Here is a 26,216-nt window from a genome sequence, read left to right as displayed (position 1 = left end):
CCAACACAGAGTTGATTGTTTCGGTGTGTAAGCCCTTATATTGGGCTGGCGGCAGTAATGTAGCAGGATGTGGTTTCACAAAATGGCAGTATTTGCCGTAACAGGAAAATGTATACCTACAGTAACGGCGCCTGTGCACGCAGGGCCACCAGTGTCAGCATGATATGCATAGATCACCAAATGGTAAGTGACAACGGTAGAGATGGGACAGTACACAAGGGTGTGCATTCCTAGCTTCGGCAACCCCAGGAATGATAGGCATATGCAACGCCTCATTTCCCCGGTTCAGGAAGTGGGGACTTCCATGGTAAAAGTAGTACCATACACTTAACACTTTCCAGAGCGTAGTGGCTAGGTGTGGATGGTTAGCAGACTGTACAGTAGGCCAGTGGGAAGAGTAGAATGGGAGTACCAGGATACCCCCGGTCACAGCATCTGCAGGGACCCTCGAGAGGCGTGCCCCCACACCCTCGTTCATTTTAGGACATGGGGTAACGATGATAGGACCCAGATTGCACCATGGGGGGCTGCGTTTTCCCCCGGCTGCACGTAAAAGGGGGGGGGGAATTAGGCGAGTGCACGGAGTCACTTGGTGAAGAATCACTCGATAAAGAGGATCTACACTTGGTTGGAGAAACTATTTCATACACATTAATGACAGAATATCCCACAAGGGGTCATCTCAGGACCAAGTAGATTAACAGTCGGCTGATAATGAGGAGTTGACGTTTATTAGAGGCTCTACTCACAGGGTGGGGGGTCCAGTGGACAGAGTCAGGGATGCCATAGGGGTAGGGAACAAAATAGCAGGGGTAGAGGGTTTTGGATTAGGAAGTTATGACCTTTCAGTGTAGGCGGTTGGGGGGGGGCCAGATAGTCGGTTAACTACCTGGCCTGTGGCGGTAAGGTCATTAATCGGTGAGTAGCATTTTAAGGTCCTTACGGGGGGGCGGACCCATTCACGAAAGGGGCCGCCCGCGGGAGGGGCCATTGGTCTCTCTCAGAACTTCAGGGGCAGGATATGATATCCCGTTTTAAAGGGTGCGGGGGAGGGAGTCTACGCTTTCCTCAGGCTGGTAGCCACCCCTCACAACACTATGACGTCACTAAGGTGCGCGAGTGTCTGGGCCCTCCTGTTATGGTTAAATGGAGTTCAGGGAGCGCACGTGGGTGTAACGTGCCCTGGGTTGCGCATGCGCATCTCCAACGTGGGAGCGCAGCTGTAAAAGGATCTGACACCGGTTGGCGACCTTGCCGTAGGACTTTATTAAAAATATTAGAATGCAGTTTAATTTTCAGGATGATTAGATTCGGTTAGGAAACACGCTGTACTAGCTATTTGTTAAGGTTAGCCCATCATACCATGTCGAAACGGATGTCAATCTAATCTTCTGAAAAGTGTGCATTTTAATAATTGTCAGAAATGTTTATTTGATTAAAATTTTTGATTTGTGTTATATTTTAATAAATACGGCCAGGGGGGGGCCCTGTACCCCCCTTGACTTCCAAAGACCCCCATGTGTTGACTGGTTGAGTTGGGTAATTCAGTCAGTGTTTTAAGGGGGGAGGTGGCCGGCAGTCCAAGACCATGCTTGTTTCTCTTATAATCCCTTCTCTTTCATACTCTTTTCCTTTTGCTTATTTCATTATTTCATTTAACTTCCTCCATCAAATATTTTCATTGTTTTAACTATGTGCATGCATTAATTTTTTAATTTAATTCTTTATTTCACGTGTTATTATTATTTGCATTAAGCGAGCTTTTCTGTCTGTCTCAACGCGTGCGGCAGTGACCCGCTGCAGTACAAGTGTCTGGTAATTTAAACCCCGAGTTGAGGTCGTCTTCCCTTTGTATCATATCCCCTAACTCCGCCCGAGGAGAGGTCCGCTGCACCTGCCTGACGCTGCTCGGGTGGGGTTTCGGCTTTGCCAATGTTTGTTTGTATGTCTTCTTTCCAGTCAGTCCAGTACCTAATTCAAGTAGGGGGGAGATGTTAGCATACATGCCAACATTTAAGGACCAGGAAGTGGGAGATTTAAAAGAAAAAATCGGGAGAATATAAATTCCCCATTGACTTCTGTTGTAGAAAATGCAATTTCAGGCGGGAGACTGCTAAAATAAAGCAATTTTTGGCTTTTAAAATCGGTAGTCTCCCGCCTGAATCGGGTCTGTTGGCATGTATGTGTTAGTGTAATTCTCTACGATACAAAAACAACACATTTTCACCAGACAATCCTTAGTTTTAATTGTTTCTCTTCGGTTTCCTTTCTGTAAAATACCTCCGTATTATTCAATGGATACCTTAGACCGGGAACGACAACAACTTTAAACTTGCCTGTTAGAGTATCATGTGACTGACTCTCCCTGAACTAAGTAGGACTCCAGCTACTTCCTGGTTTCAGAAGCCGTGCGCTGCGGCTGGAAGATGGCTGGGTTTCTGTGTCTCTGCACGATTCTGGTGTCGGCTCTTTCTCCATTTACAGGTAACAGGTTCATCCATTTTCTGTTCAGTAATGTTTAACAATGTACAAATATTTCCTAACGCCAAGTTGCACAAGTTGGCTGGTTGTATAACCGTTTCCCTCGGGTATTTCATATCGTTTTCTCATTTGAGTTCGCGCATAGCTGCCGAGGTTTGAAATTGCTAACGTGTGACATTTTCATAGTTTCGGTATACTTATGAGTGAAATTCAACGACCGATGTGTGACACTTAAGAGTTACACTGTCTCCCGAGTAAAATCAAGCAGTGAAGTTCATGGAAACAGATAAATACCAGAAGTTACACCCATTGGAGCAAAGAAAAACTGTGAGAGGATCTTGAAACTGCAGTAAAGCCAGTGCTTTAAATGGGGAAAAATAGGTGAAGGTGCTCATCAAATTGAGCCCTGGGGGGCGGGGCAAGGGGCGGAGCTGAGGGTGGTGCATAATTATATAAAGACACTACTGCCATCTGTCAAGTAATCATTTTGCCCTTAAATTACACTTATTAACAGTCTCAAATTGCCTGCCTGTGCAAATTACCTCTGCACGTGTGGGCATGGCATATGTAGACAATTGATAACCTGTCTCCTTATATGCCCCTTTCAACTGTGTAAGCTGTTCATTGCATTTAAAGGAACATGTTAGTTACAGCAGTTTCAGCACACACCCAAAAACATGATAAATGTATGAACATAAAGTGGTTATTTCCTCACAAAAAATTACATCAAGGCCAAACAATGTGTTATGCTTTAGTTTCTGCGTTTTTTTTATATTTGCAGGTTCAGTTCTTATTTGTTTTATTACGGACAGCATTCATACATTCTCTTGCCCATGAGTACGCACTCACACACAGGCCCTAGAACAAGCAGACATGCACACACAAAACATTCCTCTCATTTTCGGTTAAAATACCTTCACATAATGTCCCGATGCGCTCTCTGTCGCTTACGATGCTCTCTCTGTCGCTTACGCTCTCTCACACAAAAGAAGACATTCACTGACACAAAAGGCTCACCACAGAATTTAATACGTTGTTTGCAATTCCTACCTCCCACGGCTTTCTCCTTGCAGACTCTCAACCAGTTGTCTGGACCTTGAGTGGCTGCGAAATTTCAAACCTGTGATCTAAAGTGCAGGGTCTGATCGGACCCTGTCACTCACAGCGTGATACCGAGCTTGCCACACTAACAAAATGTAATGAGCCACGCTGAATGATTCAGCAGCAGCGCGGCACAGGGCTATGGAGGCGCTTTGGCTGAGAGTGGCATTCAGACAGCCTCATCCTCAGCAGCACAAGTACCACTGAGCCTACCTGTCATGAGAACCGGTACGCTCCGTAGTGATGAAAAAGTGCCCGTACTCAGGAGGTTAAAAATAAAGAGTGCCGGTACTCAGTACCGGTGAGTACCGGCCCATTTAAAGTACTGAGCAAAGCACCTGAAATGGAAGTGCACTAATCTCTCTCTTTCGTGTGTTTGTTTATAACTCTCCTCATAACAGCGTAGGGTGTCAGAGCACTTTACATCATTCACGCATAATCAGAGACCATGAATCATACGTGCTAAACCAGTCTATAGGAAAGGTTACATAAAACAGTGAGGATTACAAGTTGCAGGAATCACGTCATCCATACTAGTAAGCAGTATATTTTAACAATGTTTGGTCCCAAGATGCACAAACTCAGGATTTGAAACTTACCACAGTGGTTGGTTTTACTAAAAACAATGTATTTCTACCCAATCAAACCTTTTTTGCAACATCGGGATAATGAAAGTCTGGGGGGATGGGGGGGGGGGGGGGGGATAACCTTCTAACCTATACCACACAGTTTGAATACAGGCCCTTCATAAGTAATTGTGTTAAATTAGGATTGTAATTTATGAACTGTAAGTAACAAAAGGAACTTTGTGACAAAAGCAGTACCCACTGAGCTACACACATAAAATGCACTTTAGTGACCGGCATATACAAGTTCTTTGCAGCAGGCATATTAACCCTTTGTGCTACTTCATGAGGGGTGAAAACTGCCACTAGACACAACGCTGATCTTTCTTCTGCTGGAACATTATTCACAAGAGTTATCTTGGCATGATTTTAATTGTTGCCAGAAAACTCCTGGACACACAAGGAATTCAGAAAATGGTGGTTTATTTGAGACAAAACAACACCTGAGGAGAGAGGTGGTCCCTACATCGTTGTAGTTAAAAGGGCCAATTGCCCTGTCTTTCTCACTCTCCAGCGGAACCAGTAAAACAGAAGTACGCATGTCCAGCACTGGCTGCAACCGCTTACAGAAATACAGAACACACAAGCCTCGTCACTCCATAAAGTAAAAGCTAACTGTCCGAAAACACCGTCAGGCGAGGAAAACCTGGCATACGCAACATGCGGGCCCCTGCACAACAACAGTTAAAACAAACACTTTATTATTAAAAGAAAAATTATTCCAGTACCTTAGAAGTCGAACCAAAATAAACTATTAGGAAAAGGAGGCTCCGGCTCTTCGAGGCAAGCCTGCAGCAACCTTCATAGAAAGCTAGACCCATAGTGTCTCTGTGCTGCAGCGAGCATCCTGCTGCCTCGCGCTGGCTGCCCTGAAGTGTCCGTCTGACTCGGTCAGGGGGGACAGTCAAACTCCAGCTGGCGGCAGCAATTCCTGGCAGGTAATTAAAATAAAACAAGCATTTGCAATGCAATAGGTCTCGCATTAGGAAAGCGTGAGCTATTGGTATTGTAAATGACAATTTTTTTAAATATGTGTTGGCTTTGAAAATATATAAATTAATAGCATTGTTATTCACAAAGCCAATAGCTTACACTTTCCTAATGTGAGTCCTATTGGCTATGGCAATGCTTGTTGGTAGCAAGCATGGACAGTGCTGTTGTGGTGCTGAGTGATGATGTGGTTGGGCTGAGTGATGTGGTGGTGTATTATAGAGTGATGTGGTGGTGTCCCAGAGTGATGTGGTGGTGTCCCAGAGTGATGTGGTGGTGCCCCAGGGTGATGTGGTGGTGTCCCCGAGTGATGTAGTGGTGTCTCAGAGTGATGTGGTGGTGTCTCAGAGTGATGTGGTGGTGTTCCTGAGTGATGTGGTGGTGTCCCCGAGTGATGTGGTGGTGTTCCCGAGTGATGTGGTGGTGCCCCCGAGTGATGTGGTGGTGCCCCCGAGTGATGTGGTGGTGCCCCCGAGTGATGTGGTGGTGTCCCTGAGTGATGTGGTGGTGTTCCCGAGTGATGTGGTGTTGTCCCCGAGTGATGTGGTGTTGTCCCCGAGTGATGTGGTGGTGTCCCCGAGTGATGTGGTGGTGTCCCCGAGTGATGTGGTGGTGTCCCCGAGTGATGTGGTGGTGCCCCAGAGTGATGTGGTGGTGTCCCCGAGTGATGTGGTGGTGTTCCCGAGTGATGTGGTGGTGCCCCTGAGTGATGTGGTGTTGTCCCCGAGTGATGTGGTGGTGTCCCCGAGTGATGTGGTGGTGTTCCTGAGTGATGTGGTGGTGCCCCTGAGTGGTGCCCCTGAGTGGTGCCCCTGAGTGATATGGTGGTGTTCCAGAGTGATGTGGTGGTGTCCCTGAGTGATGTGGTGGTGCCCCTGAGTGGTGTCCCTGAGTGATGTGGTGGTGTCCCTGAGTGATGTGGTGGTGCCCCTGAGTGGTGCCCCTGAGTGATGTGGTGGTGCCCCTGAGTGATGTGGTGGTGCCCCTGAGTGATGTGGTCGTGCCCCTGAGTGGTGTTCCTGAGTGATGTGGTGGTGTCCCTGAGTGATGTGGTGGTGCCCCCAGAGTGGTGCCCCTGAGTGATGTGGTGGTGTCCCTGAGTGATGTGGTGGTACCCCTAAGTGGTGCCCCTGAGTGATGTGGTGGTGTTCCTGAGTGATGTGGTGGTGTTCCTGAGTGATGTGGTGGTGTCCCAGAGTGATGTGGTGATGCTGTGGAAAACAACGTAAACAAACAAGGCACTAATAACCTGGATAAAGTCGTAAATGTAACCAACTGATTTTGGCCTCAGAAGTTCACGTGCCCACAATTCCAGATTTCACTCACTGGATCAGGCTGAAATCCTGAGCCAACTGAAACGCCCACACAGTAAGCTGTAACACAAAGACAAAAGACACACGGGCATTTGAAGTTCCACGACATGTTTTCAGGAGTCATCAGCCAATTGAAAACACATTTATGCAAATACGCAAAGAAAACTTCCAATCCCGCATCTGAACTTCAGTAGCACGAACAGGAAGGAGAAGCCAGACAGGACCTGTAGTGTTTAAGAAGAAAAAGTCTGAAAACGGAATGGGGGGAGTGGGTGGGGGCCTGGAGGAAGTGAAAGGCATCGTCACCCAGCGGAAGGAAAAAAGAATTTGACATCAGCATTCGGGGGTCTGCCTTGTCCTGGCTCGCCTCCTTCTTACACAACCGCAACCAGGCAGTTCACCTGGAGGGTTTCTCTGCCCCCTCCGCCCAGTTACGTGTGGGGTTCCCCAGGGTTCTTCTCTTTCCCCCCCCTCATTTTCAACCTCTATATCTATCCTCTCATAACTGCTCTACTACAAATGGGGGTCTCTGTATTTAATTATGCCGATGACCTCCAGCTCATTTTCAACCTTTCTTCCTCCCCCGACTCTGTTTCCATGTTTCAATCTACTCTGACCTTCATCTATGATTGGATGAACCACAATCATTTAAAACTCAACCCCGACAAGACGGAGCTGGTTCTCACTGGCGCCTCTCCCAGTCCCTGGACTCCTGCTTTCTGGCCCTCTGTTTTTGGTTCCCCCCCTATACCCTCCGTTTCTGTCAAAGCTTTGGGCATCAAAATCAGTCAAGATCTCACCATGCGCTCCCAGATTAGTACTGTTGTCTCATCCTGTTTCCTGTCTCTCAGGGTTATACGCAAACTTTCCCGCTTCTTCTCCACTGATGCCCTCAAGATCATTCTTTTGGCCTTGATTCTATCCCGCCTCGACTACAGCAATGCCCTGTATGTAGGCGCTCCGGCCTATGAAATCCGGCGCTTACAGTTGATCCAGAACCAAGCAGCACGTCTCATTTTTAGGCTTCCTAAAACCCATCGAGTCACCCCCCTACTAAAAACGCTACATTGGTTACCCATCTCCCAGCGTTCTCTCTTTAAAATGGGTTGCCTGATCTTCATGGCCTTAGCTGGCACTGCTCCAGCCTTTATCAATAGCCTGATGTGCGCCTACGCTCCCAGTAGGAACATTTGTTCCTCTACGCAGATCCTGCTGAACGTTCCTCGTTTTCGGAGGAAAAAATTCTCCACCCTTGCCCCCCATTTCTGGAACTCGCTTCCCTTCACCATCAGGTCTGCTCCAACTTATATGGACTTCCGCATAGCTCTTAAGACCCACCTTTTCTCCCTAGCTTATCCTCTGTAGGTCTCTTCCGGTTTCCCCTCTTCCTTTTCTCTCAATTGATGTCATTGCGTAGCGCCAAGAAACCGCATGGTGTTAGAGCGCTCTATAAATCTTTTCAACTTTCAACTTCAACTTCATCAGTATATGTAAGTTAGGGCTTCCTTTACACGGGGCTGTCACAAAAGTGTCTGTCCACAGAGCAAGCAAACAGCCCTTCAGAGGAAGCCAAACTCCGCAAATAAAACGACAATTAATCTGGAGAATTTCAGAAGGAAATGTTAATAAGAGAAGCACAGGATCTACAGTAGACCAGTTATTAAATTGTTGATCATGCTAGAATATACTGTACGCACGTGAGACTCCCAACCTTGAAGAATCGAGACTTACCCGAAGAGAGCTCAGAGCTGACTGACGGAGTTTCATACTTTTAGGGGATTTTACATCCTGTGACAGGCGCAGCTGTACAGGGTTCTACGCTACACTTACCCTATGTGAGGGTTGACCACAATCAGCTGTCCGCTTTACGTGTTCACCACACTTCAGCCTAACTACAGGCTTTATCAATGCTCGCTTCACGCGTCTGCAGGATTCTAGCGTAGGGAAGCTAGGCTCCGGAACTGTTTTGCCTCGACACAAATGAAAGTCTTTTATTGCACCGAGTAAGGCAGCTAATTCTGCTTTCCGGAAGCCTGCTGATAGCATCTTGTTAGGAGGCAACGGGCTGCAATGTTATATAAAAAGGAGTCACTAATGTGTATAGGCCATGAAAGGTGAAAACGGCTGTGCTAAAGTTATTATTCCTTACATATTAATATTTTATATAAAAAAGAAGTGCAATCGTGAAAAACTTAGTGCCGTTAGTGCCTGTCGTAACTACCTGTTGCAAATCAGTACCACACTTTTTTACATCCTAATACACAAATCTTTCCTTCTTAGTCCCATAAACCATAAAGCCAACTCGATTTAATAAATATCATTTGGAAGTGGTTAGATGGAATTTCCACAGTCCTGGCTAGTCAGTTCCGTATGTGTGATGCAACAAGCCTTGCCTCTGTCATAAAAAAGAAAAAAATGAAAACTGGACTGAAAACAATGGCTATTTAGCGTCCATGAAACCTTTTCTGGTTTCATACAAAAGTGTGTTTTATTTGCAATTCGTGACCACAGAAAAAAGCATTGGCATAGCCAATAGGTCTCGCCTTTGGGACCTTATAAGTGTTTAGCCATGCAAAAGTTGATGTTGTTGCACCAAGGATATTGTGCTGCATAGCTAAATACTTATAAGGTTCCAAAGGCGAGACCTATTGGCTATGCCAATGCTTGTTAAATATGTGGCCTGTCTGTGCTGTGTTGGATGTGTGCAGTGTTGTGCCTAATGCGTGCTCCTGAGGTTATGCATGTGATGTGCAGTAGGTAATGCGTATATGCTACTGTGCTGGGCATGTGTGTGATTAGCAAGGCCGTTTACGCAGTGCTCGCCACAAACTACATTTTCTGTTGCCAAATTTGTAATAACTGTATTTATCACCCACGCAATGCATTCATTTTAAAACTCTGAGAAGGATGAAAGGCTACGCTGGCCTCGTGTTATCGGAACCTTTGTGCTGGATGTCACACACACAGTGCCTCGCAGCAAATGCTCAACCCACTGAGCTGCATCACCAGCTTGTAAGCACTGTGCAGAAGAGAGAGGCTCTTCTTGAGCCAACTTTTATGTAGGATCACAATATCAATGGTCGAAAATATAACCACACATCTTTTTAAAAGTATGCTGAGCCTCAAACTGATAGGCGCGTTCCAAACTGCCCCAATGTTTACAGCTAAAAGAGCGCACTCACTAAATAAAAGGAAAGGTCGGAGATGGATGGGAAGTGAAAGAATGAAGAAAAAGGCGAGAGGAATAACGATGCGTGGTGAAAAAGAGATAGAGAAAGGTGATAAGTGAGAAACAGAAAAAGTTAGACGGAGTTAAGGAGAGTAACAGATAGGTAGAATGCAATTAGAAGAGATAAAGGAGGAAAGACGAAGAGTGAAATAGAAAGGAAAGAAGTAGTGGAGAGAGGTGAAGATTTGGATAGGAATGGAGAACAAGCCCGTAATGCGGCGTTGCGTGAGGTGGGTGTGGCCGGAGGGCTACATGCATCCTGTTTTCCATCAGGTATAAAAAGAACGGCCTCAATAATGAAAAACAGAAGTGAATTTGTGTGAAAGCAACAGTAGCCCTTTAATAGACTAACCAAAGAAAGATGAAAAGACAGGCCAATTCCTGTCACTGCCCTCGCTTTATAGTTTGTAAGCTGCTCACCCAGGAAGTGATTACCTCCCCTTCCCTCACACCCTTCAGTTCCTGCCTTTGCCGCTGCTTCTGCGAGATTCCAGACTTTAAACTCACGGATGCAGCTTGCTTTACCTGTGTGTGCGGATGGGGACAGTGACCAGCATAAGCACATGACCCTTCTCCTAAAACGTCTCTTACATGCAAGAGGGCCTGGCAATGCTTTCCATCTAATGTACCTACTCAAGTGATGTGCTCAAAATCGGATCACTGTACAAGTTTACACCAATGTTCACTACAACATGGTGCACAGTATTGACTTACCATAGCGGTGCACAACCTGAAGCTTCAGACACCCGGACACCTGACCTTATACATAGAGATGTAAAAGAAGACACATGAGAGACAGCAACATGGAGCAGGAGGGGGAAAGAAGGACAGGAGGGACACAGCTGGGAAACACGCACACGCTCCTGGTTTGCTTGAGCATTCGCGAGAGTTACAGCTATAGCAATGTTAAACATAAAAGCGAGCGCCTCGATGAAACATAAAGCACAGTGCCCGTCTATATAAAAGTTATGGGTATGGCAGTTTATAAAGCGGGCGCCATGGTGATAAAAAAATAAACATGAAAGAGGGCCCCGTGCTATAACATGAAGCATGGTGTTCGTGTATAAAAAAAGTTATGCGCGCGGTGCCTGCATTAGTAGGAAATACAACAAGCAAAGAGAAAACAAGTATGCACGATGAGTGAAGAACATAAGGGTAAGTGGCAAAGCAAAGTGTGGAGCACAGGGACTGGGCACAAGAGAGAATAACATGAGGATAAGTGGCAGAGAGAGTGCAAGGCTGTGGGGCACAGAGATAGGTATAGCGAGGAAAAGTGGCAGAAGAGTGCGTTACCGAGAGTAGAAAGCAAGATGTAGCAATAATATAAGTAGGAGTACAGTGTGTGAGGTAAAGTAAACAAGCGCTCGGCATTGCTGTGGCGGGGGTGGGTGGGGGAGTGGCAGCCTTTGAAGTCTGATGCGAGGCACAGACAAATGGTGGTGCGCGATGTGCACTTAGGGGGGGGCGGGGAGCGGGGAGCGGCAGCCTTTGAAGTCTGATGCGAGGCACAGACAAATGGTGGTGTGACGTGGTTGGCGATGGCGTGCACGCGCATAGCTCACATGAACTGTACGTGATCCGCAAGTTTGGTAGAGTTTTTGAACTGCCTACTATAATCTCGCCTATCTATCCCTGCGGGATATAATAGTCGAGACCTAAAAACACATCGGCCTGCGCCGAGTCCGGACCCTGCAGGTAGTCAGACAGAGTCTGTTCACATGCACGACCTGACAGGCACCAGCGGCCCCAATCTGGCTGCGGGCGCCAAATCAAGATAGAAAGAACAGTGTAATCCTCTGAAGATAATGCCACAGGTGGCTGCCAAAAGGTGTCAGTGGTACTAACTGGGTGTGGAGATGCCAGTTGCTGAAAAATAGCAACACTGGAAAAGCGCCACCCCGATTCACTTGGCTGGCTCTACACTCACTGCTAGGAGCAAGATGGAATTGCAGACCATGCAAAATGGCCACAGCTGGTCTCAGCTGTTTACAATGAAGTCAGCTGAGCCCAGCCAGCTGCAGTAGTGACTGTGATCACTCACATGTCTCCCTCACAGTGCGCCAGTGGTGTGAAAGCACTTAAAATGGTTGACTAATGCATTTTTGTGCTGTGATGCGGACCTCCACACTAAAATGTGTTAGTCTGATGCCTGGTACTTAGCAGGACTGTTCACACTATGAGCTCTTTTTCACCTTGGAGAAGATTTGGAAACCTAAGAAGCTTGTTAGAGATAGGAGAGCCTGCTGATTATTAGGGAGAGCCAAACCAAGAGTCAAGCTTGGCTCTAGGAGCCTGAGCACGGGCTGATACAGCAAAATATTTGTCATGTAAATGGTGCAACATACGTCACGTAAAAAAAAAAATAATAAAGAAAATTCAAGTTTTAAATCAAAATTCAACGTGTAGAAGTGATAGATTCTTAAGTGAACTCACAAACATTCATGACCATGTCCCCAAGAGCAGCTCATCGAGTTCAGGTTTTTGCTTTCCATTTTGGGATTTGTAGTCTTGGTTTATCAGTTATAAACTCAGGCTTTGAGTTTGCAATAACCTGCACTGGTTGAGTTATTCACACTGGAAAATTGAGAGCTTTGATTTATTAAAAATGTGAGCGCTTTCATTCTTATCTTCGTGTAGGGTGGCCAATCTTTCATTCTCACAAGACATTTGCAGTGGGGGCTGTCAAAGGTTTATCTGAGGTTGAGTTTGTAAATCGCTGAGGGCTTTTTATGTTTTTTATTTCATAAAGCCCTTCTCAAAATCAGACCCTTGTCTCTTTTAGATATGACTACAGTAATTGAGTTCTAATCCCACTGGCACATTAAAATGTAAATGTAAATTGATACTTGTATAGCGCACTACTCACCCGCAAGGGTCTCAAGGCGCTTGTACGAATACCGCTGTGGAACCCATCCTGGCTTTCCCTGTGAGGTGTCCACTCCTGGACACCCCCAAGGTGGAGGCCAGGCATCCTTGGCGTTGTGGGGGCCGTTGTGGAGATTAAGCAAGCTATTGCCCAGAGTTGCAGAGTGGGACTCCATGATTGGATTAGGCACCGAGGCGAGAATTATCAGGTCCGAGGAATTTTTTGAGCCCAAGACCCGCCGAGGCGGGGAATTGAACCCTGGTCCAGGGCTAGACCTCTGCATCAGGGTCTGCCGCTCTAACCATTGAGCCACACTTCTCCACATTCTGGAGGAACTATAGAATATTCAGAAGTGCTGGAGCGCTGGGTCTTTACAACATAATCTCTTATTCAAGTGATCAATTTTTTTCCCCATTGGTCGTATGAATCTTTTATAGCTGACGTGAAGCATTGAAGGGGGGAAAACATCACAAATACAATTTTAGCTTGTGACCCCCACGTGACTCCACAATGAGGACCAAAAATCACTGAATAGGATTAAGGGGTTGTATTTAAATTACTAATCAATCCAGTAAATATGCAAACCAAATGTAAATTCAATAAGTACATTAGTACAGTAGGCAAAGTGACATTTCTTTGTCAGCATGATCATACTTCAGTAGAAGTCCAAAGAAAAAGGAAATACATGTTTAGCATAAAGCTTCACGCTTGCAAGAAGAGGGCAAACAGAGAGGTCTGTAACTCTCAAAATCTAAAGGGAATCTCTCCTAACTCTAACTATGAGAACACCAATTTAAAGTAACAGGAGATTCTGAAACACCTTCTCTCCGTGTTCACCACCAGGGACTAGTCAGAACACCACTTCCCAATGCATCATACTGAGACTGCGCTTCTCAGCCTTGAACATCTTGCCACCCTGGTATATGATGAACAGAAAACTTCTTTGGACCATTATTTAACCAAGTCCACTGCCAAGTTTCTTTCAGGCCTTTCAATCAGCTGCCAAATACAGACAATAAACGTTTCTTTAGCTAACAAAATATTAAACCTGCAAGAAAAGGAAAACATACTGACAAGCAAAGCACATTTCAACTGAGGCCTTTAATTAAGCTTAATTTAGTTAAGCATTTAATGTGCACTTCGAACACATGGTTGTACGTGCAAACGTGTAACTTCTAGGAATAAATGCAAATGTGAATAAAACAATACATGTTTACATATGCAAAATAAGTGTAAAGTATGAATAAAGAATACTTGATTTCATGTTTAAACTGAACATTAGTGTACACATATAAATCTCTAGTCTCTACACTGCCGGCGGATTAGCCCAGCACCATGTGACAATAGCTTGCTTAATCTTCCCGACGGCCCCCAGCGCCTAGAGACTCTTACGGGTGATTGTGCGCTTTACAAATGTGGATTATTAATATTATACTACATTTCAATAATACATTTAAATGCTTCACACACAATAATAAATGTATGGCACACAGTGAATATAAGGTAAAATGCACATATATAATGCATTTCTGTGATGCATAAGGGTGAATTCTAAATTGCGCTGCTTCAACCCCCTCTGATGACGGTTAGCCATCACAATCAACATACAAATCTTATCAGACTAGATCAAATCAAAACCCTGAGGTTTTCTTCATTCTTCATCTAGAGTTTTCCAAGTATTTCATTTCAACATAAAATATGCAGACCCTCCTCTAGTTCCACATCTTTCCTCTTTCTTCTTATTCCGCTCCTTTCCTGTCTCTCTCTTATTGCTTTCATACACTTGTACCTCCTAAAGATTACAAACAGACTAATTGCACACAGGGCAATCATCACAGAGGGGTCTCAAAGTTCAATCAAATATTCCACTCCCAATGTTTCCAACCCATTTTCCTGCTTCAGCAAATCCACTGCCAATTGCTTCCCAAGTACCTGTAGCTTCCAATTCCTTTAACTCTCCCTTCAAGTCTCTAATATTCTCTATGTATTTCTTCACCTCTATACTCTTATAAACCTTCAACATCTTGCAGACTCCACCCTCCTTCACGAGAAGGGTGCCTGATGCAAGGTGATTCTGCACTACCATAAACCTTGCAGCTATTGTTTCAGTGTCCACAACTAACAACAAATTTGCAGTTCTATTAGATAACTTATCCACTATAGTGGACAGCTTTCTAATTTTGAAATCATTCAAAACTACTCCTAGAGAAGGAATCAATGCACCAAATATATCTCCTACTATTTCAACACCACTACTGCTACTTTTGGCTGTAGTATGTGAACTCCATACATGATCATCCAAATGCTCTACAGGAAAAATCTTCAGGAAGACTATTGCCAAGCCTCGGGTACACACCTCGGAATAATGTAAAAGATGTATGATCTCCACAAACATAATAAACCCTGGCAATGACAGGATCCTGGCCTCCCATGAATAAGTGCCAATTTCCCTGATATATTAAAAAATGTGATCACAATCACTTTTTCCCATAAATTTAGATTTACTTCTAATCACACATAATTTCCCTTTTTGTTTCCAATCTATAGTTAGTGCAGCCATAGTTCCTGATTGTTGATGTTCTACTTCTTCTTTAGCCCACTCGTTTTTATACTGTTGGTCTTGCCCTGATTTCAATCCAGCATCAATTGCTCTTCTTCTGTCTTATACTGAATCTGAAAATGTATTTTTAACATCTGTCAAGGAATAAGATAAGTTGTTCCTGTGAGCATAAGCAGCATCTAATGTCATTGTAGGTTTAAAGAAACAATCAGCTGTATCAATTTCTTTGGCATTGGGGTGACAATTTAAATGCTTAAACATAGGAACTTCTGAAAGAACTATAATCCGAAAAGACAATAATGGAAATTACCCTTTCCCTATAAAGGGCTTAACAAAAGACTACAATTAACACCATATGTAAGAGGAATGTGATAAATGATACCCTCTGCAGCTGATGCAGGTACCCCCATATATTCATAGCCATTCGTTTTATCCATAGGGTCAATGTATTCATAAAGCAACTTATAATAAGCATTTGAGTAGAAATCTCCTCTTGATGAATCTACATGCAGTGTTTGAAAATAAAATGTATGCAAGCTATTGTCAGTAGGTGTTGAGGTTCTAGGTATAGATTTAGATCTAATATCAATTGAATTGGGATGTGTGATTAAATATAATCCTAGAAGCAAAACAATTAGTCCTATAATCACCGCTACTACCACAGCTGCTAATATGAGTTTATGTCTATTAGAGTTACCAGTTTCCATAACTTCCCTCAAATCAGACCGTTGAGCTGAAAATAGCAGCAAATGGATTTCTTCTGTATTTTTCACGTTTGCAGATGACAAAACATAGTCCATAATTCATGTGATGAAATTATTTACAAAGTCTTTGGGAGTCTTCCCTAGCCCTACTCCATCTTCTTCTAAATGACACCCTCACGCTCCTTCTGCAGCCTCGGACCTAGTGATTTTTCTTAAGTCTATTCAGTTGTCTCTAATAAAAGCACAGATCAAAGTTCAGTTTAGAGATCATGGCACTGATAATTCATGTCTTTCCATTCAATGGCAAAGCAAATTCAAAGCATAGTTCAGCCACAAACTTTAGTTCACGGAGGTTCAACTAGAATTGCACTGTTATCCTCCAAAATACTCTTTCTGTCATTTGCTGCAAAGTATGTCTGATAGAGCGCGCGAGGCCACCCGACCAATAGTTTTCGCCGTTTCCGGCTTCAGGGCCCATATACTTTTCAAATCACCATATACATCGATCGGGTGACTTCACGAGCTCTACCAAGTTGATGTGTGTGTGTTCCCTGCTACCAATTTTCGGTGCACCCGACTTACCATCCACCGATGCGGGTACCTAATGACCACAATGAATCAGGGAGCTAGCTGTAAAAGAAAGGCAACAAAATACAAACCCAACCAATAACATTCAAAATACTGTTTTAAATGACCACGGACAACTGGAAGTTTAAAAATGTTTATCTAAAGTTCATTATTTTCTTGCATGAGGTACAATAAAACAAGGCAATCAATAACCAAGATAACGTAAATTATATAGGCATAAAGAAATAATGACAGAGTAATCATCAAAGTACTAATAAAATGTAACGAGAAAGGATACTATGCAATTCAGTATTATCTAAACAGGGATAGCCTAAGTGTGGGTGACTATAGGAGAGCTTATAATGAATAACACGCTTCACTTAAGGTGAATGGGCCTTTGAACAATCTAGGCAATGAAGTTCTAGACCATATCAGGAAATGACACACTGCTATGCAAAATATAATTTCTAACAAATGAGAAGACATAGGAATAAACTTATGGAAAAATATAAATGACCTTCAATAGTTGCGGAAAGGCATGGAAAATATCACATATGCAATGTTGAACTTTATTAAAGCAAAGTTAGAAATTCAGAAGGTGCAAGAATTTCAAGAGGTTCAGAGCAATATTTACCTAGAAAGGTGTGGAAACCAAACCCTGGCCACGGGTCAGTTAAGGACAGGAAACCCTCAAGGAAGGATACCCCTCAAAGGACAGCAGATGCAGAATGGACACCCAGGACAGAACAGGATACCCTCGGAATAGGAATCAGGATAGGACCCTCAGGACAGGACAGCAAACCCTCAGGACAGGACCTCTTCAGGACAGGACCGGAACCCACAGTTCGGAAGCAACGCCTGCGCTTCACCCGTTCTGCAGCTATCGATCAAGACCCCGATTGGGTCAGCAAACTCCCAGCTAAGTGCTTCGCCAGCACTTTAAGGTTCAGTAGAACCTCAGTCTATGGTCAAATTCGGACAGAGTGCTTCGCAGCGCTCTGTATCTTCAGTCACCTATTGAGTGCGTTGGGTCAGTGACAGGTCAGCTAAACCAGACAAGTCGGACGGTTCCCCAGGGGAACCCACAGTAGATATACAGTTTTGGGACAGTGTACCACCCCCCCAATGTTGCAAAGTGTCAGAATCTCTCAATTTGGATTGGTCCTAAGGTAGGATTTGGGTAACACACCAATCAGAACAGTCTAATTTAAGCCTACATTAGCATAATAGGGTACCGCCTAACTAGATTGGGGTTCCCATGAGAAGCTGTGCAGCAATACAATGAAACTTTTACATTGTTGCACTGTGAGGACATATGATTGGTTCAGCCGAGTTTTTGGGCCGTTCTCAGGAGCATCTTGCTCATCACTGCCAACTGGCTAAGTTCCATCATTCAAGGTCTGCTCCGGCTTGGTAGGTTGCGCAGGCGCAGAAGGACCTCCAAAATGGTTCTCGGCACAGACATACCCCATTCCCCGCGGTACATAAAAAGTAAGCGAAAAACAAATTAATACATAATAATGTCATTATGAAAACACACCACAGGGTTTGTACTTTTAACTCATCATCAAGAAATAAACTTATTGCAATTAAATGTTAGCTATATTGACACGGTCACAAGAGCAGTGGCACGAGCAGTACCACATGATAAGCACAGCTATGAATTACGCATGCGCATAATTTTCCCTCCACTTCTGCAGACGCGTCAGGACACGTGAGTGTGGCTGACGCATGCGCAGCAACTAAATACAAGCGGCGGCCATTTTAGATGACTCGAGTAATTATTTTAGTAAAACACATGTGCAAGCTTCACGGTCTTTCTCCCAACTAAACATAAATGTTAGTAAAACATACACGGGTTACCTTGTTACACACAAATGAGGTTCATGATTTCGGCAAGCCGCAAAATATGCGAAGCTTTGCTTCATCAATCCCCTCTTTGATGATATTTACTATCATCACAAAATAAAATGGAACCAGATGCCAACTTTCTTTCATACTTTATAGAGTTCTATCTCTTCCAGCAGACGTTCTAACTTTTCTCTTTCAGTTCTAGTAGGGTGAGAAGTCTTCACCTTTTTGTATATCTGATCATTCACTTCTTCTAATTCAATCTCATCCACACTTCGTTTCACTCCTCTTGCATTTACCTCGTGCTTCTTGGTGCGCTTGCGGTATTTACAGCACAGAAAAATGAAAAGTACAATAAGACCTATAATACCAATTGGCATCAGTATTTTGAACAGTAAGCTTTTACCTACGCTAGCAAGCCAATGACCTACATTTGAGAGACCATCTACCAGTCTCTTCCAGGCACTATCAACCTCGAGTGGTTTGAGTTCCTTTGCCAAATTAGTAATGTTTTTCACATATCTTTTGATCTGTACACTTTTATCCGGAATATAAGTGCAACAATGTTGCGCCTTCAACATCCGGCAGACTCCGCCCTCTTTCGCTAATAAGGTGTCAAGAGCAAGTCGATTCTGCAAAACCATTGATCTGATCGCAACCATTTCAGTGTTGACCAGCAGAAATCCATGAGCTGTTTCAGTAGACAGCACATCTACTATAGTAGACAATTTGCAAATTCTGTGAGTGTTCAGAACCACTCCCACTCCAGGTATCAGTGCACTGAAAATACTACCCATAATTTCACCTATACTTTCTCTTTTACTACGCACTAAGCCATTAGTATCTTCATTGCTTCCAGCTTTCCCATTCACATGGTATATTTTCGGGAAGACAATGCCAAAATAGCAGCTTCCATACCAGTGATCCGGCAATTTGAAATAAGCCTTGTCCCCACAAATATAATAAATTCCAGGAAACACAGGCTCTGACCCATTTTTGAAACCCCAACCTCCAATTACCTTGTAATTATGTTCGCATTCACTGGAACCAATGAAAACATTATTATAATAGCTAGTCTTCTCGCGGTGAAGACATAGCTTGCCTTTCTTTTCAAAATCCAGCAACAGAGCAGGACCCGCTCCACCAGATGAGGTGCCTTCCATGTCTTCTGCCCACTTTGGCCTTTTCTGACTTTCGTCATTAGCCTTCTTTTGAATTTTAATCCTTCTTTTCTCTGCCATGTTCAGGAACACCTTTTCCTGCTCACGCAAAGAACAAGTCAAGTTATCTCTGTGTGCGTCTGCTATGTCAATGTTACCTATAGTCAGAAAGTAGTCTCCCATATATCTTATGGTGTCACTTCTAGTATGTACAGGATTCAAATTCCCACGTATAGGAAGTTCAGAAAAGATCACGTCATTGTTAGAGTAATAGTACTGTAACGGTCCTCTTTTATAGAATAAACTAGCTAAAATGCTACAGGAGATTCCATATGTCAATGGCAGATGATGGTATGTCACGCCCTCAGCCACCGAAGTAGGTAGCTTCATGCAGACATAGCAATCTTCAATTTCCATAGTCTCTACATAGTGTATTAACAAGTTTGCGAAAACATTTAAGTGTGTCCTGTTCTTCATTCCATGATAATGTAGTCCTCCCTCATCTGATGCTTCTAAGTCTCGTTTCGTTTGTCTCAATGCTCTCTCATGTCTTTCTACACTCTGTGTTGTCAACTCCTCACTGTCAGTATTTACAGTTTCAGTAGGGACAATGTTAGTATCTTTACTTACAGCAAAGGGAATGAAAATTGTTAGTCCTATCCAGATGACTATCAATACTACTACACTACATATACACACCTTGCAACACGTCTTAAAACGGCTGCAACTAGGTCTACCATTCACTGTTGAATCAGACATTTTGACATAGAAGGAGTGTTCTCACCCCTCTTTTTGGCTTTTTACACAACTAGCTTACTTTGTGCAAATTCACGGTGGTTCGTCTTCCTCTTCAGCAGAGTACTCAGGGACGGGCTCTCCGTCGCTCACGTCAGTTATATCAAGATCTTCAAGCTCCTCCAAAACCAGTGTCCATTCAGGAGACTTGTACTTTTTGTTTTGTCTTTTTATTCGTTCACTCCTTCTATTGGAAGAGTTTTCTTCTTGATCTGCTATCCGTGCACTTCTCCTCGCTTCTGCACGTTTCTCTTCAACTGTCTTTATCCTCAGCCTCAATCTTTTTACAAACCTAGGCTCAAGATTGTTTCTTTTCTTTAGTCTCTTAGTCGGTACTTGGACTTCACTTTCTTCTCTTATTCTTTTATTCTCTTTCGCTTGTGGCAATTCTTCTTCACTTTCTTCTTCTTCTTCCCTTACCTGGCTAGTTCCAGGGCTAGCATCAAGTTCTTCTGCCTGGTTACTAATCTGGCCTTGTTCAGGAATATTTTGTTTTTGGCTTTCGATTGTCTCTGTTTCTGTTTCTGTTTCCTGAACTCGTTCTTCTAACCCTATCTGTTCCTGTTCAAGCACTTCGATCTCTTGATTTTCTTCTGCTCAAACTATCACTCTATTTCTAGTCTCTCCCTTATCTGCATCAGGTGTTAGCGGTGGTGTATCGAACACCTGTTCTGTCCCTGTCTGACCTTCTCCTTCCTCAGTTTTGATGTGAATCTCAAGGGGCTGAGGTTCTTCGCCTGTGCCTTGCTTTTCCTGACTAGTCCACTCTCTACCTTCAGTAAGTCGTTCTCTTGTTCGGATGGGATCTTCGGTCAGATCAATCATCGGTATCCATTCTTCTGGCCATATGCTTGGCAGCTCGTCTTCAGCTACTTCTGGCTCAGTTTCCTGGACCTCTTCAGCAGGCTGGATTCTTGGCAGTTCGTAGTCAACTACTCCTGGGCCAACGTCTGCTGTACCTGCAACCTGACTGGAGCTGGGCTGCTCGTTGTCAGTTGTTTCTGGTCTGGCTCCTTCAGGGTCCTCTGCTGGTTGCCCTTCTTCTTCAAATCCTCTGTCTGGCAATACCTTCTGGGTGTGTCCAGCGTGGATCCACTGTGGAACACCTGCGACCTTCACTGCAGTGGTTGTCACCAGGATTACTTGGCGTTTCTTTCCCCACCTTGGTGCCAGACAGCTTGATCGAGTGTGCTTCTTTATTTTGACCCAATCTCCTGGAACCAAGCTGTGGAGAGGAGTCGTTGGATTGAGGATGCCGTCGTCTCCAATCTGGCGAGAGATAGAACGCACTTGGTCACCCAATCTTCTGCAGTATTCAAGCACCAAATCATCAGTAATACTCAACAGTTTGCTTCCTGGCACCCATGCTTGCCTCATCACTCTTCCCATAATGATTTCATGGGGACTTAGGCCTGTCTTGCGGTCAGGAACACTTCTCAGTCCCATCAGGACCAGGGGCAGGGCCTTCACCCAGGTCATGCCAGTAGCATTTGTCAGCTTTGCTAGTCTGTTTTTGATAGTTCCATTTACTTGTTCCACTATTCCAGAAGCCTCTGGGTGGTATGCACAGTGCAGTTTCTGCCTTATTCCAAAGGCCTTACAGAGTTCAGCCAGTATGCCATTCTGGAAATGTCCACCCTTATCTGATTCAATAATGTATGGTATGCCGAATCTAGGTATCAGTTCTTTTAGTAAACACTTCGCTACTGTCAGTGCGTCACTTTTGGGAGTAGGGTAAGCTTCTACCCATTTTAAAAATACACAAACAATGACAAGGACATATCGCTTCCCTTCACAACGGGGCATGGTGATGAAGTCAATCTGTATTTTTATAAAGGGACCCCCTGATCTCCCAATCTTGCTCAGTTCAACCATTGTCCTCTTACCTGGGTTCATCTGTTGACATGACAGGCACCTCTGGCAGAGGGACTCTGCTACCTTCCTGAACTTTTTACTGTACCAAGTCTGTTGAAATACCAGAATCATGGCATCCCTACCAATGTGTGATCCTTCGTGTATTAATCTTGCCATTGTGCCAAGCAAGTGTCGGGGTAACACAGGCATACCAGTTGGGCCCAGAATCACACCATCCACACGCCTCGGTCTACACCCATCCTCCTTCCATTTCTCTCTTTCTTGCCAAGGAGCCGATTCCTGCCACTCTCTCACTTCATCCCATGTAGGCACTTCTTCAAACACCTGAAGCTGGCAGCTGGTTCCTGGCCCCCCTCGTTTCGGATTTACAATATACCGATCTTTGGCACACCATTGGGCCACTCGATCAGCATAATCATTTCCCAGTGATACTTTGTCCATGCTCCTTTTATGAGCAGCACATTTTACCACTGCCAGTTCCTTGGGTAACTGGATGGCCTCCAAAAGGTCATGAACAACTTTTGCATTTCGAATGGGAGTACCTGAGGAAGTCATGAATTCCCTCTGCAGCCACAATTGGCCAAAGTCATGCACAACTCCATAACAGTACTGACTGTCAGTATACACTGTTATGCGTAAGCCCTTCCCAATTTTGCAAGCCTTTATCATGGCTATCAATTCGGCTACTTGTGCAGACTTGATGTTATATAGGTAACCTGCTTCTTCAATTTTTGTGAAAGACACTACTGCATAAGCAGCACTCAGGCCTCCTAGTTCATGTCTTAGACAGGAACCATCCACAAATAGTTCTTTATCATGTTCAGGCAATGGCACTTCTTTTATGTCTGGGCGTGGTTTAGTACTGAACTCTGTCAGGTCAATACAATCATGTTCATCATCATCCCCACCTTCTATTTCCAAGGGGTCGGGGAGTAAAGTGGCAGGGTTCAGAATACCGCACCTAACAATGCTTACATTTGCTGCACCCACAAGAATCCTCTCGTATTTAGTCAGCCGACTAGGGGTGAGATACTGTGTTTTAGTTCTGGTCAATAGAATTACCACTCCATGTGAAACATACACGGTCACAGGATGTCCCATGACAATGGACTCACTCTGTTCCAAACTTGCACAGGTAGCAGCTACTGCTTTTAGACAGCCTGGTAACCCAGCAGCTACTGGGTCCAAAGTGGCAGAGAAATAGGCCACAGGCCTTCTGGTCGTGCCATGTTCTTGAGTCAGGACTGACAATGCACAATTATCGCGAGTGTCACAGAATAGGGCAAACTCCTTGGAATAATCGGGCATTCCCAACGCAGGGGCTGTACACAGACAGTTTTTCAATCTTGTAAAAGCCATTAGGCTTTCATCATCCCACTCCACAATATCTGGCATTCCTCTCGTGGTCATTTTTATCAAAGGCCGGGCTAAGGCTGCAAATCCCAGAATCCACTGCCTGCAGTACCCTAGTACACCCAGGAACATTCTGACATCTTTTTGAGTACGGGGCAACTGCATCTTTTGAATTATTCTCACTCTTTCTGATGTGACTTTTCTGACACCCTTTTCTATCTGGTGTCCTAGATATTTCACTGATTTCGCACAGAACTGTAGTTTGTCAGGGGCCACTTTATGCCCTTTCTCACACAGGTGATTTAGGAGGGCAATGGTGTCAACTACACAGTCCCTATGACTTTTAGACGCCAGTAGAAGGTCGTCTATGTACTGCACTAACACAGAGTTCCCAGGTAAGATCAAAGTCTCTAGACATTTTTTCAAGATCTGATTAAAGATAGAGGGACTCTCTGTATACCCTTGAGGGACCCTGTTCCAACAATACACGTGACCCTCGAAGGCAAATGAGAAAAGAAATTTGCTGTCGGGGTGCAGGGGTATCGAAAAGAATGCATGACATAAATCAATCACAGTGAACCACTCAGCATCCCAAGGAATCTGGTACAATATCACTGCAGGGTTCGGGACAATAGGGCAGCAAGGAACTACAATTTTGTTAACCTTTCTCAGGTCCTGCACTACCCTGTACTTGCCACTAGGCTTTTTGATGCCCATAATCGGTGAGTTGCATGGGCTGCTCATTACCTCCTGTATGATGTCTCCTTCTAATAATTTTTGAATTTCCAGAGTGACACCTGCTTTCACTTCAGCATTCATTCGGTAAGGCCTAGTGTTAGGATATACTGCGTTGTCCTTGATGGCTATTTGTATGGGGTCCACATCTTTCATCAACCCCACATCTTTTCCAGTAAAATCCCACACCTCCGGTTTTACTGCTTCCTGGAGTTCTTGGGGCAAATCCTGCAGGGTCAATCTTTTAATTTCTGAGTCAGGTCTAAGTAACAATAGTTTATAAATGCCATCTTCATCTGGGGTCTGTATTTCAACACCTTTTGGTGTGCAAAAAATGGTACAGTTCATTTTGCACAGCAAATCACGACCCAGTAGATTCACTGGACTGGTGTCACAGACGACAAATCTATGCATCTGTTTAAAGTTTCCAATTGAAATCTCCATTGGTTCGGTAACAGGAGTACTAATCAATTGATTAGATACACCCACTACTTGGATATTTTCTCCCGAGAGGGGTAGGTTTGGAACGTCCACTGTTCTCACAGTAGAACGGGTAGCGCCAGTGTCCAACAGAAAGGTGACATCATTTCCGTCAACCCTTCCTTCAATATATGGTCCAGACTGGTCTACCGGCAAGGAAGCGCCAAGTACGCACTCCTCGTCCTCCCCTCTCAGGCCCCGTCAGTCCTGATCATTACAAAGGAAGGTATCATTTAGCAGATACTGCGAAGTTGCTGTATTTCTGTTTTCCCCGCTTTCCCAAACCTCTATCTCTTCATTTTCTGCCTGTCTTCCCCTGTATACCTGCTTGGGTGCTCGAGGCACCTGAACTGTTTTTACCTGGGGTTGAGTCTTTCTTGGTCTTTCTTTCTGCGTCTGTGGAGTTAAATCAGGAGTTTTTTCATTAACATCGACTAATTGGGGACACTCGTTTCGCCAGTGTCCAATTTCGCCGCACTGATGGCAGGGAAATTTCTTCATAGCCTCTTCCCTGCTAAATTTGGGCCGGGGCTTTCCTCCACCCCCTCCCCCAGGACCTTTGTTCTCAGCATTTTTAACCATGTTACTCAATTGTTTTTCCTGCTGTTCTGCGAGCTTCACCTGAGCCCACATCACCTTTTCCTTAAGGGCCTTTTTCTTCTCTGCCATCTCGTCCTCGCAGTACTTAGCGTACCGCAGGACCTCATCCATTTTCTTAGTATGCCAACAGATTTTATTATCTTTTATCCACTGACAAATTTCAGGTCTTAAACCATTTACAAACCTGTAAATAAAGTGCGTCATATCCTTCAAGTCGATGTTATCAATACCACTGTATGTTTTAAATACCTGCAATAACCTCTCATAGAAGGAGTGCACTGTCTCGTCCCTTTCCTGTGTTGTTCTATCTATTTTTGTCCAATCAGTTTCCTTTGCGGGCACCTTTTCTTTCAAATGCTGAATTACCTGCTCATAATTTCGCATGACATCCTTTGATGGCTCTCCAGTTTCCTTGTTTCTGGGGTACTCCTCACTGGGCCAGTCTATGGCTATTTTACACTGGGTCCATAAATCTACTGGAACCACAATGTCGAAAAACCCATCCAGGTCTTTCCACAGACACTTTTGTACCTTCACGAACCTCTCCACCTGCCTGTACCAGTCAACTGGTTTCTCTCGTAATTTTGGAAAATCGTTCGTGAAGGACACAATATCCTGCCTAGACCAGGGGACATGCACATATTTCCCTCCTGGAACTTCGCGCATGGGGCATAACTGCTCAGGTTTTTCTACCTCCCTTAAAGCAAACTCAGGAGTCACTTGTCGGGAGCGAACCTCTTCCCTCTTTTTCGCCCACCTGCTTCTCCATCTTTCCACATCTCCCCATTTCTGCAGTACCCCCATTAATTCTTTAATCTGCAATTTCTTCCCTGCCACATTCAGGTGTTTTATATCCTTGTCTGAGAAGTCTGCTCTGTACGGTTTCTGTAAGGGCTTGGATTTTGAGATATCTACCCCCATACTAACTGC

General features: G+C 44.4%; 1 protein-coding gene and 1 long non-coding RNA gene across 2 annotated transcripts in view; one reads left to right on the top strand and one right to left on the bottom strand.

Moving 5' to 3' along the window:
• The window catches only part of LOC144823421 (uncharacterized), a 454,764-nt gene that overhangs the window by 322,725 nt on the left and 105,823 nt on the right, over positions 1-26,216 (bottom strand). The gene's annotated exons all lie outside the window — the stretch shown is intronic.
• Positions 1,795-26,216, top strand: part of SIAE (sialic acid acetylesterase) — a 423,980-nt gene continuing 399,558 nt past the window's right edge. Inside the window, exons 1-2 of the mRNA XM_078681912.1 lie at positions 1,795-1,997; positions 2,191-2,484. Of these exons, the coding sequence (XP_078538038.1) occupies positions 2,427-2,484 (58 nt within the window). The 5' untranslated portion in view covers positions 1,795-1,997; positions 2,191-2,426. The remainder of the gene's footprint in view (positions 1,998-2,190; positions 2,485-26,216) is intronic.

This window comes from Lissotriton helveticus, chromosome 3_1 (assembly GCF_964261635.1).
Source record: "Lissotriton helveticus chromosome 3_1, aLisHel1.1, whole genome shotgun sequence".
Classification (NCBI taxonomy): domain Eukaryota; kingdom Metazoa; phylum Chordata; class Amphibia; order Caudata; family Salamandridae; genus Lissotriton; species Lissotriton helveticus.
The sequence above is the reverse complement of the archived record's forward strand: the minus strand, read 5'-3'. Positions and strand labels throughout refer to the sequence as shown.